At 40.0% G+C, this 20,957-nt stretch overlaps 1 protein-coding gene and 1 long non-coding RNA gene across 3 annotated transcripts in view; one reads left to right on the top strand and one right to left on the bottom strand.

Annotated features, from left to right (window-relative positions):
• Window positions 1-1,563: 1,563 nt before the first annotated feature.
• LOC311086336 lies at window positions 1,564-8,142 on the bottom strand. 2 transcript variants are annotated; one of them, XR_014607044.1, is made up of 4 exons: window positions 7,989-8,142; window positions 7,520-7,691; window positions 7,045-7,169; window positions 1,564-1,952 (listed from the first exon to the last, which is right to left on the bottom strand). It is a non-coding gene; the product is annotated as an uncharacterized lncRNA (long non-coding RNA). The 2 variants fall into 2 exon arrangements; XR_014607045.1 differs by having other exon boundaries at window positions 1,808-1,952; window positions 7,045-7,691.
• Window positions 8,143-9,503: 1,361 nt separating this feature from the next.
• zswim5 (zinc finger, SWIM-type containing 5) overlaps window positions 9,504-20,957 on the top strand; it is a 46,159-nt gene continuing 34,705 nt past the window's right edge. The window contains exon 1 of the mRNA XM_084119152.1: window positions 9,504-10,108. Coding sequence (XP_083975278.1) covers window positions 9,610-10,108 — 499 coding nt within the window. The 5' untranslated portion in view covers window positions 9,504-9,609. The remainder of the gene's footprint in view (window positions 10,109-20,957) is intronic.

Raw genomic sequence — 20,957 nt, 5'->3', positions numbered from 1 at the left:
GGTGTTCTGGAGGGAAGGCTTATGAAAGATGTGTGCTCACATCTCTAATTAGAAAGACTGATGAGGGCTGACACCTTGCCTGCCTCATGTTATCTGTCATTAGTGAGAGTGCACCAGATTATGTGGGCCATGACCTATGTGATGGTGAATTACCTTTCCACCATTCTTGCTGCTTCTCTCTTCCAGTGCTCTCCAAATATCTGAGCCTAATATAGCCTGAACCAACTAAGCTCACGCGTAAGACCCAGACAGAACAAGACAACCACACCACTATATAATGTATCTCTCAATTATACTCCAATGATAATTGCTTTGGAGCATATCCCTGGTGCTTCCCCTGGTGTAAAACTGATACCTTGGCCGATATGGAGCAGACCATCTGGTGGTTCCTCTAGCAGACAATGGTCTCGTGATATGGGGGTTGATGGAGAGCATTTGGCTTTGCTCAGGGTATCAGCTTTTAATGCAGTGGTCCAGAACACTATGCTCAGTCGAATGGACAGGACGGGGTGGAGTGCTTCAGTGGCCTGCAAACGCTCAATGCCATTAGAGAGGGAGGAGGGTAGCAGGCAGTGAAAGGGCCGGATGGAGACTCTTATGAATAGTGCATGATTTATGATCTTTAATTTACTGCACTTTCAGAGTGCATGATGATGTTAAGTGGGCCGGTGCTATTGCAGGTATAGTGAGATACCAGACCGCGACAACGAATGCTGGATGGAGCTGCCGTTTTTATGTTGACATTTCTGCAGGACCAGGTGTGGCGGAATAAGCAGCTCGGCAGGTGCCTGTGTTCAAAACTGTTGTTTGAGAGGGAATCCTTAAAGAACTGGAGACAGCAGGAAAGTAATTAAACATAATTTCACAGCTTAATTGTGTTTACAAAGAACACCTTTAGCTTGTCATGCTGTTGGAGAGAATGAAAGGCTAGTTGTGTTGCCTACTGGCTCTTTATTGACAATAAGCGGGCAGTGATTGTTGAAGGGGATTTTAAAAAAAGAAGAGGGTTTTGTAATTTTGCCAGTAAAGGATTGCAAATGGAGGACTTGAAAACAGAAGGAGCGTGATCACACTTAACAGACTTACCGTCATAAAGAGTAAAAAAACAAAAAAACAAACAGTTCATTGCCTGAAAGAATGGACCTTTTCTCAGTGGTTGTGAAATACTCATAATTTGAAAACCATGTAAAAAAAAACATGTATATATATATATATATATATATGTATATGTATATGTATGTGTGTGTGTGTGTGTGTGTGTGTGTGTGTGTGTGTGTGTGTGTGTTCTTTCAACACTGTGCCGTTCCTGAATTTTAAGTATAACAAACAGGATGCAGAATTGCAATTCAAGTTTGAATGTAAGGAAGAAATTAACTGAAAATAAACTGAAATTCAAAGAAATTCATAAAATTCATAACATTTTTGGCTTCATAAAGTCTTATTTGAAAGTTCTGAAAAAAATATTAAAATGTTGTATAAGCCTTACGGGCAGGGGGATTGATAGACAGAACAATGTTTATAATTTATATATATTCCATCATATTTGATCAATTATCTTTTTTTGTGGAGAATGTCCCAGAATGTATTTCCTATGTTGAAATTCTTTATATTCCAGTCCAATAAATTCCTCTTCCTGTCATACCAACTGAAATTCAACTTCCTGTGGGTGTGGCCAATTCTATTCAAATTTACACTCTTAAATTGAAAGGGAACCAATTCTTCAGCTCTCAAAATCCAAAAACAATTTTAACAAAAAAAAATATATTTCAAAACAAATGTTTATTTTCCAAAAATAGAGATGCTAAAAATGTTTCTGAAATACGGTAGGAGGAGCAGAATGTGTCTGACTACAGCCAGACTCACGGTTTGCACAGCAACAGCTCTCTCTCCTGTCAAACTCTGTTTCAGTCCTGCAGTGGTGAACAGCAGACTCTTAGCAGGGTGAGGCCTCACTGAAAAGACAGCAGAGAGCTGGAGTTATGAACTCAGAAAGGTTCGACAATGGCTGCAAAACAAGTACAAAGAATCAGTTCAGAGTTTGCACATCCTTTCGGTGACCCATAACATTTTCTTGTAAAAATAGTGGCTGGTTATTTTAAACCACATACTTCAACAGACAAAACAAACAAAAAAAAAGTATTTAAATGAGAACACAATAAAGGATACAGAAAAAAAATCACATGGTTTTTGGTCATAGTGCAGCAGACAGCTGTGCATATACTGTATGAATAAAGAAAAATATCAATAAACTTTACATGATGCTCTTGATGAAATTTAAATTAAAAAGTAATGAATTACTCCATTTAAAATTAAGAATCCCTTCGAGGCTCTTCAGAAACAATACCTATTTATCCATCTATCTATTTTCCCAACTTTGTCCTATGTAGGGATGTTGGGGAGAGTCAGCTGAGAACAGACAGGAACAAGGAATCTGTGTTGGTGATGTGAGCTGGAGAATTAAGTTAGGCAGACAAATCAAAAGAATAAAGACATGCCTGTCTCCAGCGCATGTCACTGTTGTTGTAAGTTCACTTTCATGGTTTCATATCTGCATTGTATAGACAAGTTTCACGGATCAGGGTGACATTCCAAAGTAATATCTAATCTTCAGCAACCTGATCTCATTGTCATTCATCTAAAGCTTTGCCCTTTTGGTGGTATTTATTCTATTGTGGATTTTGACTTATTTGAACATGCAAATGAGGTTTAATGTAGACCTGGGGCATCTGCTGTGCTCAAACACACACATCACGGTTATCGGGACGAGCACCCACCTCCCCATAGCCTATCGCAGTAGTCACATAAGCCTCTTGGACTGCATGGAGGCGTGCAAGGCCTAGAGCCCTGCTGTGCGTAAAATCACCCCTAACACCATTAGAAACATCCAAGCAATCACACTACATGGGCGTGAGACAGACAACAGTGCTTTCTGTCCGTGGCGTTTTGAAGCCATTCAGACTATTTTGTGGAGAGGCGCATTTAGGAGACTGGCCATTTCCATTGACTGGTTCCTGTCTCAAAAGAAGCTTGATTAGAGAGTGAGACTGTACAGCTCACATGAATGGGATTGCTATAAGAAAATAAGATTTAGCAGAACCGAATAAAGAGAAAATAGTAGTAAATTGGCACCATTCGGGCTCATTTTCATAAGTAGTAGCTGGAGTATAAAAAGATCAATTGTACTTACATTAAAGTGTGTCAACATTTTACTCAATTAAAAGGAAAAGTGGTAACACTTTACAATAAGGTTCATTAGTTAACATTAGTAAATGTATTAACTAACATTCACTAACAATGATCAATGCATACAGTATTTATTAATCTTTGTTAATGTTAGCTAATAAAAATACAGATGTTCATTGTTTGTTAATGTTAGTTCACAGTGGATTAACAAATACAAATAAGATGAATACATGCTGTAGAAGTATTGTTCATTCTTAGTTCATGTAAACTAACTAATGTTAACTAATGAACCATATTGTAAAGTGTATCCGGAAAAATTATTCAGTAAAAGTAAACATAATTCCTAGTATTTTTCCTTTCATTTTTATAACTGTGACAATTTTATTCTGTTGATTGCCATGTTTCTTTAGTAAGAAATAAAACAAATGCTATTATTTGTTGAGGAAATCACTATACTAATGAAATGTAAATTGAATTGAAAATGTTACTTTTTCCAGCTTTGCAGGCAATATTTTCCAAATAATAATTTTTAGAATTTCTTTTGGCATAAATGAAAACAGTCAAACAATTAATACAGCATAATTGAAAACAATATAAAATAAAATAAAATAAAAATCTCTTAATTACATTTTTTTAATGACTTTATAATACATTAAATTACATATCGGTCTTTATATTTCAGGAAGTCCCATGCAAGCCAATCGTCAAAACTGGGGGTCCTTGGAATCCAAAAATTTGATAACCCTCTGAACAGATGTTAAACTACAATCAATACTGACAGTGTCTGAGTCTTCAACGATGGTTATAACAAACATAAACAAAACTTTGGGTCAGAGACTCTATGTTGTGGTGACTAAAGAGACGTTTTCATACGTTTGTTTTTGAAAGCCTCTAGGCTCACATGCTGCATTTATTTGATCTGAATACAGTAAAAAGCAGTAATATTGTTAAATATTATTACAATTTAAAACAACTGTTTTCTGTCATAATATAGAATTTATTCCTGCGATTCACATACTATAATCTCGTACTCCAGTTATAACATATACAATACACATGATTATCTTTGCTTGAAATGTAATGACCAGCTGCTATGCTAATTACTTTCCATTTGCTTTTCTGTTTTATCTAAGGATGCCCATTCCGAGATAGCTAGCAAGTACGTCAGCTCCAGTTTGGATCCAGCCTATTCTGAAGACTTCAGATACCCCAACACCTGTGAAGAGATGACTCCTGCCCTTGTGAGGACTTCAGATGATGCAAACTCTGAATCAACATGCACCAATGCAAAATGTTCTATTATCGTAATCATTATGATCACAACTTGTAATAATTACTTAAATGAGCTATTGTTTCTGCCTACAATTAATACATGATGTTAGCTCACTGTGTGATTTGTATGTACATTTCTGAAATACATTACTTAGACACAGTCACCTCTGATAACAGATCAATTAACGTTTGCACAGTTAACCCCGCATTAAGGTGCCAAACATGTGCATGAACCGATGCTGTGTTAGAATGTTACGGCTAGATGCTTAGCAACCAACAGCCAATTACATTCCTCATATTCATGTGCTTTGGACAGTCATGGAAACATAAACATATGGTTTAGCGTTTGAGGGGAAAAATGTCAAATGGTGACAGAAAACCCGACAATTGGAGTGTAGAAGAGACCATTTCATTCTTATCTTCATAGTCTGATATATATATATCAGATATCTGCTGTATATGAAGATGCGCTATGCTAGAGCCTTTTTAAAAACATATCTAGTGTGCCATTCGTTCAGTCAGTGACACAGACACCGCAAATATGTAAAATAAGAACGTTAACCCATGGTACAGTGTGAAACGCCAGTTTGTGAATACCCAGGATTAATTGTTAACCCAGGTAAATCATGAGCAATGTGAAACGTGAATCAAGATAACCCAGGATTCCATTTACCCGGGGTTTAGTATGACCCAGGGTTAACAATTTCAATTGTGAAAAGTCCTATTGTTTCCTTAGACAGTATTTAGTTCAACAGCCCTTAAGTACAAATTCCCCAAAATAACACTTGAGTAATTGTTCTTCGTTAGTATACTCAAGTGCCTTACACACCCCTGACTGGAGGATTCCGGTGGACAGGTGAATGGGGACGACACAAAGGCCTTCGACCCTGCTTTTTCCTGCAGCTGCATGCTCAGCTCAGCTCAGTCCCAAAGGACATATCAGTGCCTCCACAGTAAACACTCCTACTATTTGTCCTGGGCCCTCTCATGAGACCAGCTCTATCCTGCACCCTTAAATAGCTTTAGGCCACAACAAAGAGTAAGGACTGGGGGAGGAAGAAGGTGAATGAGGGAGAGAGAGAGGGCACGGCACAGAGGAGGAAAAAGGGTGAGGATGTGTGAAGAGGGGCTAAGAGCTTCTGTCACTTCTGGTGTGAACACAGAAGAACCGGCGGGTGACGGGGGGTTGAGTGGACGAGGACAGAATAGGTCATAAATTTAGCTCCTGTGAGGCCGAGTGAGGGAGTACACAGACAAAGAGGCATAAAGGAGGTGAAGCTGGCACACTTGTGGGAGGAAGCCGCCATGCTAAAGTAATAGCGGTTATGCCGGGCCCAATACGCAAACACCTAATTGACACCAATGTCTCAATCATCACACTGTCAGCACAACAAATGCTCAGTCTGACCTGACCCTGACAGACATCTTATCAGCCCAATCAAACAGACCAAATGAGACTGAAAACCTCTCACCACAGGTAACAAAGAGGCTGGGCTATATATGTTTTGCATGCCAAACTACATGCTGTCTTCTCTATTGTGTGAGGACAACGCTTTGTGAAGAGATCAGCATGCCTCCAAGACATTAGCTGAGCCACACTCTGTGAGACAAAAGGCTTAGGTAATTCTCTTTTTTCTCACATGGGTGACTTGGGTTCTTCTCTCCTGCTAAAGTCTGACTCCATTTAATGAACGCTGCAAAGAGTGATGACAAGAAAGGCCTGGGGGAGGGGACCGCCGTACTGCAGTGGAGATAAAAAGCAGGCCCTACAGGTGGAGCTGGGTTCTCTATCAACACCACCATTATTTCCCTCTCCAACCGCCACACGGCAAAGAGCCCTAATCTGCCCCGATCCTGCTGACATCATCGCGTACGGAAACCTTCCGATACAAACATAAACTTTGCTTGTTTGGTTATGCTGGAAATGACTTGACTCGAACCGTCGGTGACGCAGTCTCAACCATTAACCCTAGAGGCTTCTTTGCATTCTTAGACACTGTGTCAGGCTGAGCAACACCCCTCTTGAGTTTGCCAAGTCCAAACAGAGCCTAGAGGAAGCATCGGTGTGAAATGAATGAAAAGGTGCACTGTTACAAAAAAAATATCTTGTTAAATTAAATTAAATTAAACGAAGACACTACATTTTTTATTTAAAATATAATCATGTGTGGTGTTTGGGGAATGTCCTTTTACTGTTTTTCACTGTAAATTAATTTGTGAAAAACATTACAGTAAAATTACATATATTGTCATGTTGACAGTTTTCATTTACCATGTATGGTTAGATTAACAGTTTTTGTGGGAGCAATGGAATTCTGCACAGAAACAGACAGGAAATAGGTATTACTTGAGGATGAATCATTTTTTTATGCTGCTTCATTTAGCGATACACAATCTTTTTGGATACTCTCACATGAGGGAAGACTGACAGATGTGTTGAATTGGGCCTAAAAATAGATGGACAGGAGGCCGCCGATGGCTCGAAAGGATGCAAGACCTTTTATTGTATTGTTGTTATTCCCTGAGAGACCTCCTTTGATAGGGTTTTTTTTCCACTCTCTTGTACCCCATCAATCTTTTTCCAATTACCTGTCTTGTCTCCCCCAAATCTGTCACAATTGTTGCCTTGGAAACTGGTAGCGTCCAGCGCCATTATATTTCAGTCCATTGTTCGATTTGGGTTGATGTGACAACATTCCCCCAGATGAACGATCCTGAAAAAAAAAACATGGCGCGATCAGGTTGGGAAGCACTTGAATCAGATGTAATCAGTACTGTAACACTGTGCTGGCTTAGAATGAAAATGTCTGATAAAAATTTCCGATAGCAGGAAAATATTGTCTTCGATTCGCCTCCATAATAACTGTGGCGGTTGGCATGTGGGGTGCTGTGCGTAAAAAAAAAAAAAAAAGAAAAAAAGATGTCTCTGCCCTCAAGGACATTTCCGTTCACTGGGAGGCTGGAGCCCAGGGTACTTTGAAAAGCACCAGAAGTGACAAGACTCCCTCTTCCAGACTGTCATGCATATACATATACACATACACACAGAGACTTACACACTCACACAGAGGACTCGCAGAATGTCATTAGACGCCTGGTATCCTGTGTGGTGAGCTGTCAGCTTGTCATCTTTCAGTCGGTGCACTCGACTGGACAGCGGCGAGCATGCTGGGATGTGACAGCCAGTAAAATGGAGTCTTGTCATTACTTCTCCCCACACCTGCTGTTCTGGTTCCCTAAGAGGCAGCAGACAAATAAACATATAAACAAACAATCTTACAAACACTCCCAGTGTTTAGAGACAAATATGAAGAACTTACGAATAATACGTTTAAATACGGATAAATGAACGGGCAAGATGTCAAGTTTCGATTTGTTTAAAAAATATGATATTTTACTTAATTCTTTCATTACTTGGTTGTAGTGATAACCTTACAAAGTGCATGTCAGCAGAGTTAGACAACATACAAATATCAGCAAGTTGTCAGGGGCCCTCAGGCCATGGTGTGCATGAAGTCAAGTATGTCACCAACCATGTTGTGGGCAACATTAGTATCATCTGCAGTCTGATGGTCTCTGTCTTGCAGATCTGGGGGATCTATAAAGATCACAAAATATGTTTTTAAAAACGATGAAGCGAAATCACATAAAACAGATAATTGGCCTGGAGTCCCTGAGAGATGCAGACAACATCCCTGTCTTTACAGGGCAGGAGGTGAAGTTTCTCCAGAGTGTTCATCAAACGAGAACAGATATGTGTGAGAGAGGGAACTATAGGGGGAGAAATAGATTTGCAAAATGAAACTAGAAGTGTGCGAGGTGCACTTTTATGGAAAGTGGGGCTAGTTGTAACGCTCTTCACTCCAGTGAATATTTCTCAGTCTGTTTTTGAATAGGCATATGTCCAGGAAAAACAGTGAACGGTTCACTGACACACTCTCAGAACATGTCATTGCTAAATCTAAACAGTAAAACAATTATGAAACACAAAACACTTTGAAACGATTGTAAAAGATAACGTTTTTGCCAAGAGACATTACAATTAATAAATTGTAGATATTTATAATATTCAAAGCATATGTGAAAAGTTTTGTTAAAAAAAAATCAACATTTGAAGATGACTTTTCCTCTTGGGTGGTTTGCAAGGTTCATGTTTCAAAAGTTTGGGGTTGATAAGATTTTTTTTTTAAATGTTTTTGAAAGAAGTCTCTTATGCTCACCATGTGATCAGAAATAGAGTAAATAACGATAACATTGTGAAATATTATTACAATTGATCTGTTTTCTATTTTAATATATTTAAAAAATGTAAATTAAAGCTGAATTTTCAGCATCATTACTCCAGTCTTTAGAGTCATATCCATCAGAAATCATTCCAATATGCTGATTTGGTTCTCCAAAAACATTTATGTTGACAACAGCTGTACTGCTGTTATATATATATATATATATATATATATATATATATATATATATATATATATATATGAAAAACAATCAGCACGGTGGAAAACATTAAAGACATATACACGTTTCTAATTGGCTATCAATCTGCATGAGTTATGACATGATTTCTAATCAGGACTGGATGGACTTTGACAGCACCAATCAACTGACATTATATACTTGGCCACCAGGGTGGGCAGTAGACATCTGTTAAAAAGTTACATTATCATAGAAACATTTCAAACTTGTGTTACAACACACTAAAAGGGCAGCTGGAGAGTTCTCCACATTTTTTACGACGCTTGAATGTACTGCACACATCTTGTACATTCAGAGAATGTAGATTGTAACGTTATGCTGCGATATTATGAGGTCTTTCAAAAGGTAATGCTCAGTTCTCAGCGCTACTGTTGATCTTTGAAACAACGGCAGGTGTTTAAACACACTGCAGCAGATCATTGACAGTTTTAACTGCACGAGTTGTAAATAAAGAGGAATTTGTAACAAACAGTCTGTTTGATCAACATCGTGCCTGTCATTTCAGCGCACACATGCGCATCGCCTCGGTGCAGCCCGTCCTCGCGATTGGCTCGAGCGCGTTTGTTATTGGTAGTGACGTATGTGAAGTGACGACCCTCCCGTTGTGCGGTGCCTCGGTCTGTGCGCTTCTAGAGCCACGGTCCTCACTTCAGTGTTTATTTGGTTGTCATGGCGGAGGGACGTGGAGAGCTATTGCCTCAGCCGCCGCTTCACCTCTCCTTACCCCCGGCCAGCAAGCGTCCGTGTTTGCGTCCCGCTCCTCGAGGACCGGGTCCGGGGCCTGGCCCGGGATTTCCGAACTCACGTTTCCGTTGCCCGGAATCTCTACTGGACTGCGCTGCGAAGGCCGTAGCGGAGAAATGGGCCTTCGAGAGGGTGGAGGAGCGCTTCGAGCGGATTCCCGAACCGGTTCAGCGCCGTATCGTGTATTGGTCGTTCCCGAGGAACGAAAGGGAAATATGTATGTATTCGTCGTTTCAGTGCCGAGTGGCGGGTGAAGAGGGTCCAGTAGTGGGCTCGAGCACGTCTGTTGGATCTGGTACAGTCCCCGGAGGGGTTACGAACACAACAGGCAGCACAGGGACGGGGGGTACCGGAGATGGACTGCCTTTCCGCCGGGGAATCCGGCTTTTGGAAACCGGTTGTGTGGACAACGTCTTACAAGTCGGTAAGTACCGCTTTAACCGTCCACAGCACGTTGAAAGTTACATCGGAAATATTTGTTTCACTTTCTAGCAAACGAAGTTTCTTGAGAAAAATGGAAGTGGCCTCGTTTAGAAACTGTAACGTACCAGCTTCGTTTCTACATAGAGATTCATCACTTCCAGTAAGGGAGCATTTTAATGCCTGTCGTATTGCGAAAGAAACGGAGCGCACGTTTTAAAAATTAAAGGGCTTCCCTTTGGGCATGTTGCAATGGCTTTTAATGTGGAATTCATTGGAATCGGTTGCTGTAATGTTCATTTAACACTTGATAAAACGCTTATATGCATTATAAGTTTCAGAGAAGATACAAGATGATACAAAATAGTGTATATTTGAACAATCACAACGAGCGCTGTCGAAACGGAACATTTTTTTCTCAGGTCGCGAGGAAGAAAAGACTATCATGCTGGTCACAATGAATCTCTGTTGTAGCACACCGAGCTGCTATTTTGCTAATATTTCGGTCTAAAGTTGGTTTCGGAGAATTATTGGCTTTTCTCCGTGTATTTTTGGTTGCTTGACGGTAGTTGGGTTTCTTGATATAATTAAGTCCAGGGTAATCCGCTTGAATCCAAATCCCATATCTTTTGTTTATTTGCTGGTTGGTCAAGACAAAGGACGCGTATTTGCCGTAGTTAAACGAATGATAAAACACGTGCCTAGACTTTATCTAACCCTCTGTTGTTTTATTTCGAATATCTTTTTTGATATAATCGTTAAAATGAGTAAAACAATTACTATTCGCCTAAATATGTCGTTGGGTTGTCCTAGTAGAGGCTACAGCACAATAGCTCAAAACCCCCCTCATGTCGGGCTAGTTCTTATGTATTAGCCGAATAGCAATGTTTTTGGTGTGTAGAGGTGTTTTTCTAAACCACAGAAACCCGTCACAGCATTTCAAGCTTCATTTAAACGCACTAAATCGAAAAATTGTGAAGCAACTCGAAAAGGCTTTGGTATTTAGAACACGAAGGCAGTTTCAATGGCTGCCCAAATGTCTATACATTTTCCTCCCCCACTCGCTTCACTTCAGTAAACATACTGTCAAAGTACTATCGTGAAAGAAAGGTTAAAGTGGTGTTGTTTTTTTTTTTATTATTATTATAAAAACGTACTGGCCTCTGTAGGGTTCCAAAGCACAACATGCCCAATTATGTGCTCATTTGAAGTAGTAAAATTGCACTTCACTTGTAAGGTCCAATGTGGCATTTATAATGTTTGAGGCTTAGTTAAGATCAACAAAACCATTCACGATATTAAATATTTAGCTTATATACCACATATGAACAGGAAAAAGCAGAAAATCAGTCATGTACTGGACCAGCCACATTTCTCCTATAATGTAAGCTTTCTTTTCTTGAAATAGCAGTTACAGGAAGCCCCAAATCTCCAATAATTGTAGGTGTTATGAGAGTAGTGAAAGTATACATATAACTAATTCAATAAAGAAGCCATGATTCATTTATTCTCACAAAGATCCACTGTGTTCCTTTAAAAGGCCGATGTTAGTGGAAACGTGATAACCTAGCTGTAATGAAATAACACGGGTACTTATTTAGCAACCTTGAAAAGCTCCCTTCATGAGTAAGTGTAGCCCCTTTTTCACATTCAACGGAACTTGTTATAGTTATTTTGCCTTTTTAAAGTTACCATATATACAAAACTATTTTCAAAAGTTTCTAGACTTGGTTGTTTTTGTGACTATAGTATTTTTAAAGACACTGTGCCTTTGTCTCAATTTTATGTTATACAATATACATGATTTTAATAGTGTTTCGTGAAGTAGTTCTAGTTTATATTTTTAATTATGACGATAATAAGCAGATGCCAAAACTGCACTGCATTTCTAGGATTGCCTGAGTGCTGCTTGGATAATGCTTGAGTTTTAAACATTAACCATTTAAGTGTGAATAAGCACAATCTTTTGGATTGTAAAATAAACAATGGGCAGAATAGATACTTGATAGATCAGGCATCTGACAGTAAGGGTATGTCATATCTCACTTGATAAACTGAGATAAAGCAGGTTTAATTGCGATCTGTTTTGCTGTGTGTGGAGATTGTGTTCTTTTGCTTTTGATGGGTACTGAAACTATGAACTGAACATGTTTGCATCTGATAGGCAAGATAATTGTGCCCTAAAACATGAACAGTCTAGAAAATGTCTGTGGGGGTGTTTTTTTTTCACACCAGTACAACTGCTAGATCCACCTGTGCATGCTTGAATAAACTGTTTTTGACTCCTCAATTGCTACACTTTCTTTTAGACCTGTTTAAAACTTTCAAAGACACGTTTTTTTAACGTTTATTCAACATGTTAGCTGAAATGAAGTTAGCAAAGATTCATACTCAAAGGCTTACTCCCTGTAAGCCAGGCTTACTCTGAAGTTTACCTGAAAGTTCACAACAGAATTTGTACTCTTTCCAGAAGCCATAGCGCAAAAACACTCAAGCCTGGGGATGCGGGGGATGTTAAATTCATCGTTATCCTCTGAATGGTCAAATTTTCTGCCCCAAATATTAAGGGCCGGACGGCATGCTACGGGAAACCGATTTGATAAGAATAAATTAATTCTCGTTTGTGTAATTTACCACCCTACCCCAGCCTCTGTCTTATGAAGTCCTTGGAGAGGAGGTTCTAGCTTTGAGTTAGGCTTGAGGATTATTGGGTCATGCTTTGTTACCCAGCTGTAGACAACTCCCCCATTCACAGAGGGGGAGGGGGGGTGTGTTTGGGGGGTGGGAGGGTGGTTAAGAGTATAGCTTTTCGCAACTGAGCACAAAGCTGTGAGGTGAAACCTTTAGAATACCCTCTTCTGTGGTTAGGAGGCAAAAGTTCGGTGGGATTATGGCTGGAAGAGCCACTGAGAGGTTGTTTAGGCCTCTTAGTGCCTCTGTAAAACCTAGGCAAGCATTGAATTGAGTTATGTTACTCTTCTGCCAAGTGACTCAGAAGTCTTCAGATTGATGGAGACAACTCTTCTTTTGCCATTAGACACAATATTCACTTTGGGAAATCGGTCTTTGTCAGTCCTTTGGTTTTATTACACAAAACCTTAATGTTTCAGTCATGGGCTAACTTTTTTTAAAGTTATTGTGGCAGACAGTTGGGAGCCTGTTTGTTTGAGTTTTGAGGATGGCCGCCATTAAGCATTAGGCTAGGCCAGTGGCTGCTCTGTGATGTCACTAGGCCTGTTTTTAGCTCTTTGTCTCCTTTGAGTGTTGCCATCATTTTGGTCTTTGTAATCGGGACACATCTCATTCAGCACCATACAAGTTCAACAAGGGACCGCTAATTCTGCTCTATCTTTCATCAGCCGTACAGACAATATTTAATCAAGGTAATTAATTCCATGCCTGCAAGTCTCAAAGAAAATCACTTAAACAAATCTCCCTTTCACACTTATTAGCACTCTTAGTTTTGAAGGACACGGCCATTAAACACCCCCCCCCCCCTCTTTGTCTTTATCAAAGGAGGGAAATTAATTTGGAAATAGGGGAGAGGGTGGTTAGCCGACTTGTCAGCTAATCAGCAGCAACTGGAGCAAGGTGAAAAACAACTTGCCGCATTCCAGGACAAAAGACCTGTCAGAGACTTTGATCAGGTCCTTGTTTCCGAACACTGAGCTCAGACTTGATAAAAAAGCGAGTGACGCAGTCCCACATACGGTTAGGTTTTTAAAAGCACGACCATAGGAAAGCCTATGCTATATGTGTTTTTCACACAGTGTGATGAGTGTTTTTATTCCCTCAGTGGATCTGGCACCCGCCCATGCTCTAAAAATCAATTGCAACCTTGCCCTCTTTGCATTCTGCTGCAGCTTGCCCCATACCCCTCTGATTTTAGTTTATCAGTGATGCACTCCTCAGACAAGGCCTTGTCTGCTTCACAGCTGTGTTTGCAGCAATCGGTTTAGTTCAGTATCTCTGCTCCTGCAAAATGGAGCTCTGATTTTGAGCCAGAGGCAAGGTTCCCGTCCCTACCCTACCCATGTGCAGCTGGGCTTGCAGCGTGCACTTGTGCGAGCTCGTATCCCTGCTGCAGCTTATCTGCGTTTTATTGGAACTCAGTGAGTTGTATGCACACGCGCATTCACCCATTATACATTATTGCCCCTCACAATCCTAGTTTAAAAATGCTGGCTGTTAAAGGTCCCTTAAGATAGCTTTACCTCTTTGATCTCTGCTCACAGGCGGCTGATTATTTTGTCGATGTTTCGTCATGAAGTAGTCGCTTTAATGGAACTTTTATGCTTTTATGCTCTGGGAGGAGCGGGATATGGCTGGTGAGCTAAAGCTCAGATTTACACAAGATACACGTTTCAAAGCTTTTGGGAGTGTTGTAACCCTTTTTACTTTATCGCTGGGAGGGACATGCCCCTTTTCTCTCTCTTTTTCCTCCCTCCTGCCTGCTGCTCTGTTTTGGTGTCATTGTCAGAGATAGAGGCTGCTGAGAGTTGCTTCTCTTTAAAGAAGGGGCCTCCAGACATGCCTAATAGGGCCTCATTTGGCTGTAATTGCCTAACAAATGTAAGAGAATTCCAGAGGAAACAAAAAGAGAGAAAGGAGAAGGCAAGTCAACCAACCGAACACAGAGGAAGGGGGAAAAAATTGGTTTGGAGGTGAGATTGCGTAGAGGAAATGGAAGCATTTTCTATGACGAGCTATGTTTAGGCAGGCAGAAAATAAAGGACGGCCCCTACCTTCAATTTGTAAAGACATGGAGGAAAATCCTTACATCTGGGGCTGTAACACTAAACGCGGAGTGCAGGAAACTCAAGCAGCACTCAGGCAGCTACCCTCCCCCATAGAAGGCCTTTCATCCAGCTGAGATTTTGTGTGCGGGAGTTTTTGTGGCCAGTTCACATGGAAACTTAATTTTCTAAGTCTGGACGAGAGAGGAAGGATAATGTGTATTGGAGATGAGGTCAAATATCCTGCCAGAGGGTGGAAAGAAAGAGGCCCCAGTCAGTGGCAGTTAGCAATGTGCAAACTTCTATGCAAATGTCACATTGGAGGCTGTGGACTTTTTAAAGCCATCACTTCATATGTGTGTTTATTCTAGCCATTGCAATTCCTGTTTTTAGCTTGACTCGTTGCCAGCCACCAATCACATGGGTGTGCTGAAGGCCCCACCATTAGCACTGTGTGGTCTCTGTGTGATTGTATTGATTCTAAAGCAATTTTTTTTCGTTACTTAATTCTGCATATTGAATTCATCTTGTGCTATTGATTTGTACCTGTCTGTTTCAGCACCCTTTACTCTTTTTTTTACCTTTTTTTTTAGGGGAGTTGGTTTCTCCCCGAATCTCAGCCGTGTTTGATTCCTTGTGATCTTGTTTACTCTTTCTAGTATAGAAAATACAGCAGATAAACATTTTAGTTATTTTCATGTAGGTCAATGCAGTGTTCCCCAACCCTGTTCCTGGAGGCACACCAACACTACACATTTTCCAACTCTTTAATTGATCACACCTGAATCAACTCATCAGCTCGTTAGTAGAGACTCCAAGACCAGAAATATATGGGTCAGATAAGGGAGACATCCAAAATGTGTTGGTGTGCCTCCAGGAGCAGGGTTGGGAAACACCGGGTCAATGGGTCATTTTTTTTTTTGTCCTGTCGATTACGTTTAAAAAAAGAATACAATAACAGTGCTATTTGTACGTACTATTCCTTGAATACAACTTCTGTGATGGGTGTGTTTTGAATTTAAATGAATTTTTGATTTTTTTTTTTAGTTAGTTCAGTTTGTAAAATGTCATGTGGTGTGACTCACCAAAAATATCTTACTGAAATTAATCATTCATATTAGATTTATTTTTATTTTTTATTTTTTACGTGAAATGTATTTGTTATTATAAGTAACATACAATTATTTTAATACTTTTACTTTATGCTACCACATTATTTTTTTAAATAGTTTTTTTTTTTTTTTTAAATGGATTTTTTTCAGAACCGTATGAAACCAACATGAATAGAGAGATTTCTTAGTAAACTTTTGTATAGGTGATATTGTGAACATTTTTATATGTCATTGACCCAAGTATTGCAACCTACTTGCTGCCATTTCACTGCCTTTATAATTAGATTTGTACGCAGATGGTAGAAGTCCACCTGACCGTGAATATTTATTCGGTTGCAAGTAGGATCCAGTTGTTGTTTTTTTGCGTTGGGTTGACTGGTTCAAATTAATTGATACCAGAAATTCAGTTTTTTTGAATTTCAGTTTTAGATCCTTGAAAACATTACATACTCAGTGAGATTCTTTAAACGAAGCAGTGAGTGGACCTTAATCTGCCTTTGCACAGATTTCAACAATTTAGCACAGCCTGCATCCATTATTTTTGCATTTAATTATTTGTCTCAAGTGGGCCTTAGAAGGTCTGGCAGGGGTCTTTGAAGGGCTGATGGGTCTTTGAGCGTAAAGCCCAAAGTATGTCAGTCCTCTACTTCAAAAGTCTTCACACCACTAACTGAGGTGCCTTTTGTTCTTGCCTTCTCCCTGTACTTTCAAAAGAGGATGAGCACTTAGTTTTCACTTTTTCCATTGTGTGGAACAGCCAGGTTATGCAAATTTGTTGGTGTCAGTCTCGGCTCCCCTGAATAAACATTAATTGCCTTCGAAGCTTAAATACACATTAGCAAGATAGATTGCCATAGCTCTAAAAAGTACACCATTTAAGCACATACATATTAGTCAACTGCCGTTGTTTAGACTTTAACTTAGTTTTTTTGTTTGTTCTGAGCTTTTATATAACTTACTATATCGAAGATTTCTTGTGATTTCCACACTACAAGGTCACTACATGACTCAAAAGTAAACTCTTGGTAGGGCTGCACGATTTGGGGAAAAAATCAAATTGCGATTTTCTGGGTAAAATTTGTCCTTTTAAAACAAACAAACAAATTATTAAGAACACCAGGATTTGTTGTGCTTATTTGTAGTGCTGCACAATACAATTTTGTGCTTGTATAAATGTGACTGCTAATTATTATGATTATTATTACTAAATAAAAATATTAAACAAACAGTTTATTAAGAGCCTATCACTATTGTAATAACACTATTTCATTATAAAATAAAAAGTTAGGCCTATTTAATAATACTACTAATAATTTTATTTGATGGAAAACTGCAGGGTGGCCTGTTAACATGCAGGGAGCCTATAGCTATAAATCATTAGATTTTTGTTATAAAATATTATTATACAAAATCTGTGACAGTAATTTCTTATTTTTTTTTTGTCAGGATGTATGCAAAATGTCATTGATATGAAATATGAGAGCATCTTACAAAGTATTATTATTTTCTATTTTTACCCAAAACAGGGTGGTGTCAGCATTGTTGAGTGCTAAACACTCATGTAATGTATATTTCATTCATACTGGAAGTTGGAGGGTGTCCTTGTGCAAAAAGTCTAAATATGCCTCACAGAAGTAATATTACGCATGTTGTTCCTGGAAATCCCTTATATGGATAAAGGCATCCAGCTATTGTTGTAGCTGAATAAAAAGAAGATAGAAACGCTTTGACTAATGAAACATAAAGACAACACGACTGCAACAATATATGGTTTATTGGTAACACTCACTAATGACGCGCAGCGGAGGACGGTTGCCTCCGCCGAAGTCCATTAATACCTGACAATGGACACCTCGAAGGGCATTAACCCGCTTATACCATGGTCACTTACGAAAGAAAGAAATATTTAATCAATTAATAATACTTTAATGTGTTTTAGAGTAAAAATCGTGAGGGTTTTTATTTATTAAGCCGAGCGCACTATTTAATATCTCCCGTATACAGGCGTTGCCAAGCAACGTGGCCACAGCGACCCGACCGCAGCAGTTGATCAGTGAGTTTGAGCCAGCGCAATCATTTAGAACTGTCATCAGGCAAATTGACGGGACGCCTTTCCTAGGTGTACATTATCACTTTTTAATGGACACCCTGCAGCCAATCAGAATCGAGTATTCACCCAGACCATGGTATAACGTTAGTTAATAAAGATACAGCTGTTCATTGTTAGTTCATGTTACTTCACAGTGCATAAACTAGCTAATTTTAACAAATAGTCTACTACTTTTGATTTTAATAATGTATTACATGTTGAAATGTTCATGATAACTATTGAAACCTTATAGTAAAGTGTTACCGGTTTATATGTTCTTCAAGCCATCTCTGGTATTTTTATAAGAACAAAGTATATTTAAAATGCATAGCATTTATCACAGTATTGAATGCTATAAAATATATTTTCTGCTCAATCTATGATAAGGAAACACATCAGATCACAAAAGGTTATTGGACTAAAACCTTATTAAAAGTTGTTTTAATTTGAAATTCCCCTTTGTTGGACAACAGATTTATAAACGCTTCTCATTAGAAGTTTGAGAAGAAGTTTGGCACGTGTTCATTTTTCAAATGCATGTTACGTGACCCAAACACAGAGCGCTTGCAGTGATGGAGCAACATTTTACTGCAAAACGATCGAGTCGCTCTGATCACAGTGATGAGCTTCAAGAAACACGCTGTGCATATATTTATAAATAATCACAGATTTTTCGATTTCATAATTGCAGTTGCACTAAGCCAAATTGCGATTTCCTTTTATTTTGATTAATTTTGCAGCCTTAACTCTGGGATATTGTATCTTTGGTCCTAATCTCTCTAGACTTTAAAGTTGTTTCATGACTCAAAGCTTTGACCTCTCTTTGACTTACAAAGTACCATGACTTTGCATATCTTGTGGAAAACATGACTCTTGTTCTTGCGTTTCTCCAGCATATCACCTCTGAAACATCCTGCCTCCCCCTCAAGTAACCGAAGTGAATAGTGCACGGCTGATACGAGCTTGTTAACAGTGAGAAAGAAAACAAAACATGCAAGGAAGCACATCAGAGAGAGTGCAGGGTTTCACAAGAACATCATCTTCCACCTCAAGATCACCGCTGGTGTTTAGCACAATATGTTCTCCGTCATGTGATCGGGGTGGAAGAAATGGCATGTTCATGCAGTTGCAGATGGCCGCACTCTCTATTATGCTTCATTAGCATCAAGTATTTCCATCCCCATTCTCTGTCAATCATTACTCACATATGAGAGGCATAAAAATGATTTGGCTACTGAATAATACAAGGACTAGTCATTAGCCAGCCTTACATTTGTACGCCCATCTTGCAGACAGGACCACCTATTTTTTCAGCATTAAAAAGATATTCTTGATGAAATATTGATAGCTCCTTTTTCAAAGCAGGGTTCGGAGGAAGGCATCACATGCTGATCTTAGTGCCCTGGTAGGTGCGCACAGTATAAATATCAATGGCTTTCTCCCCCTCTCCCTGCCTACTGGCTTCTTTTTCAATATAGCCTAATGACAGGCCTCTGTTTCCCTGCAGTGGCTGTGCTGATATGGCCCATTAGGCACCGGTTTCTCGCAGGCAGCTGAGTGAACAGATGACTGCAGGAAAATGGTTGGAGGAGAGAGGGGGAAACGGCAGAACTAAAAGGCAAATATGAAAGGCAGAGTAAATAACCAACCTGTCATCCCCTGCTCCCCACCTCCCCAGCTGCCCTCCTCTGGAGGGCAAGAGAGACACGTGAAAGAGCGAGAGAGAAAAAAGAAGCATCTCATTAGTCTTCCTGCTCTCCCTGACTCTGGGACTGACAGTGAACACGTCAGTGCAGCAGCAGACATGCAAACATGCAGTGAGGGGGCTACCCCATCCCCTCCCATCCTCTCGTACTCCAAACATGATTAATGTGCGCAACAGCCGTGGGGCTTTATGTCTGGACCACTCCTTCCCACACCGCACGTTCTTGAGAGTTCCAGCCCTCCACATCCTCCCCGGGATGCCTGCATCCTAGTTCCTTGCCAGACTTACAGAAGCGTTCTGGAAATGTAATTCGCTATGTCCTCCACATCCAGTGCTGTGGGACCCAGAACTTTGACTTCTGCACCGTTCAGCAGAAATAACAGTTCAGATAATTGGTTTTGGTCTCTCGTAATCCCCAATAGTAAGCTGCGACTCCGGTGCAAGAATCAATTGATGGGCTCCTTACATATTGAACGTAAATGCCAGAGCGAATCAAGCTCCGTAATGCACGTAGTGTGTGGGCAACCTGCGGTTTCCAGGTCATATTCGAACACCTGACTTTGCCGAGGCCCAACACAAAAGTCATGTGCTGGAAAGAAAACAATGCGATGAATAGGCTTGGCTCTTGTATAGGCAGAGGGGGGAGAATATGTGCTCTTCAATGGGGGATTGTGGTACTTTTCATGGTGTAACAGGATCAGCGTGCCCTCCACCCTAGAGCGCAGAGGGCAGCCATTGTTATGCTGCAGGAGAAAGGCAGCGGGGGCCGCCGACCCGGGCTGAGCTTGTCTTGTGGGGGTGATGTCCTCCGAGCCCTACACCAGAGACAAACGCAGAGGACACTTCTCTTGCTATTATCAAAGGTCACTGGGGAAGACAAATAAAACTTATCAGAGATTAAGAGAAGAGCAGTTAGTAAAGATTTTGATTGTAACATTAATTTTTATCATGTCTGTCATCCTTGAGTAATGCACTTTGCAAGGACATCCGTGATACCCCTTCAGATAAACACGTCCGTCAGTACACCACAGTCACTGCTTAAGCATCTCGAGAGCAACTTCTCGGCCGTCTTTTGATTTTTAAATGCATTTTTTTCCTAGTATAATTTCTCTTCAGAAGGAAGGAACACTAAGCACATTTTGTGCTGTGGCAGCAGAATAAGGCAGGCGGCGTCAGAAAGTGTAAATCAGCGTTGAAAGCGCACGGCCTTA

The sequence above is a fragment of the Abramis brama genome (assembly GCF_963993115.1).
Source record: "Abramis brama genome assembly, chromosome: 7".
Classification (NCBI taxonomy): Eukaryota; Metazoa; Chordata; class Actinopteri; order Cypriniformes; family Leuciscidae; genus Abramis; species Abramis brama.
The sequence above is the reverse complement of the archived record's forward strand: the minus strand, read 5'-3'. Positions and strand labels throughout refer to the sequence as shown.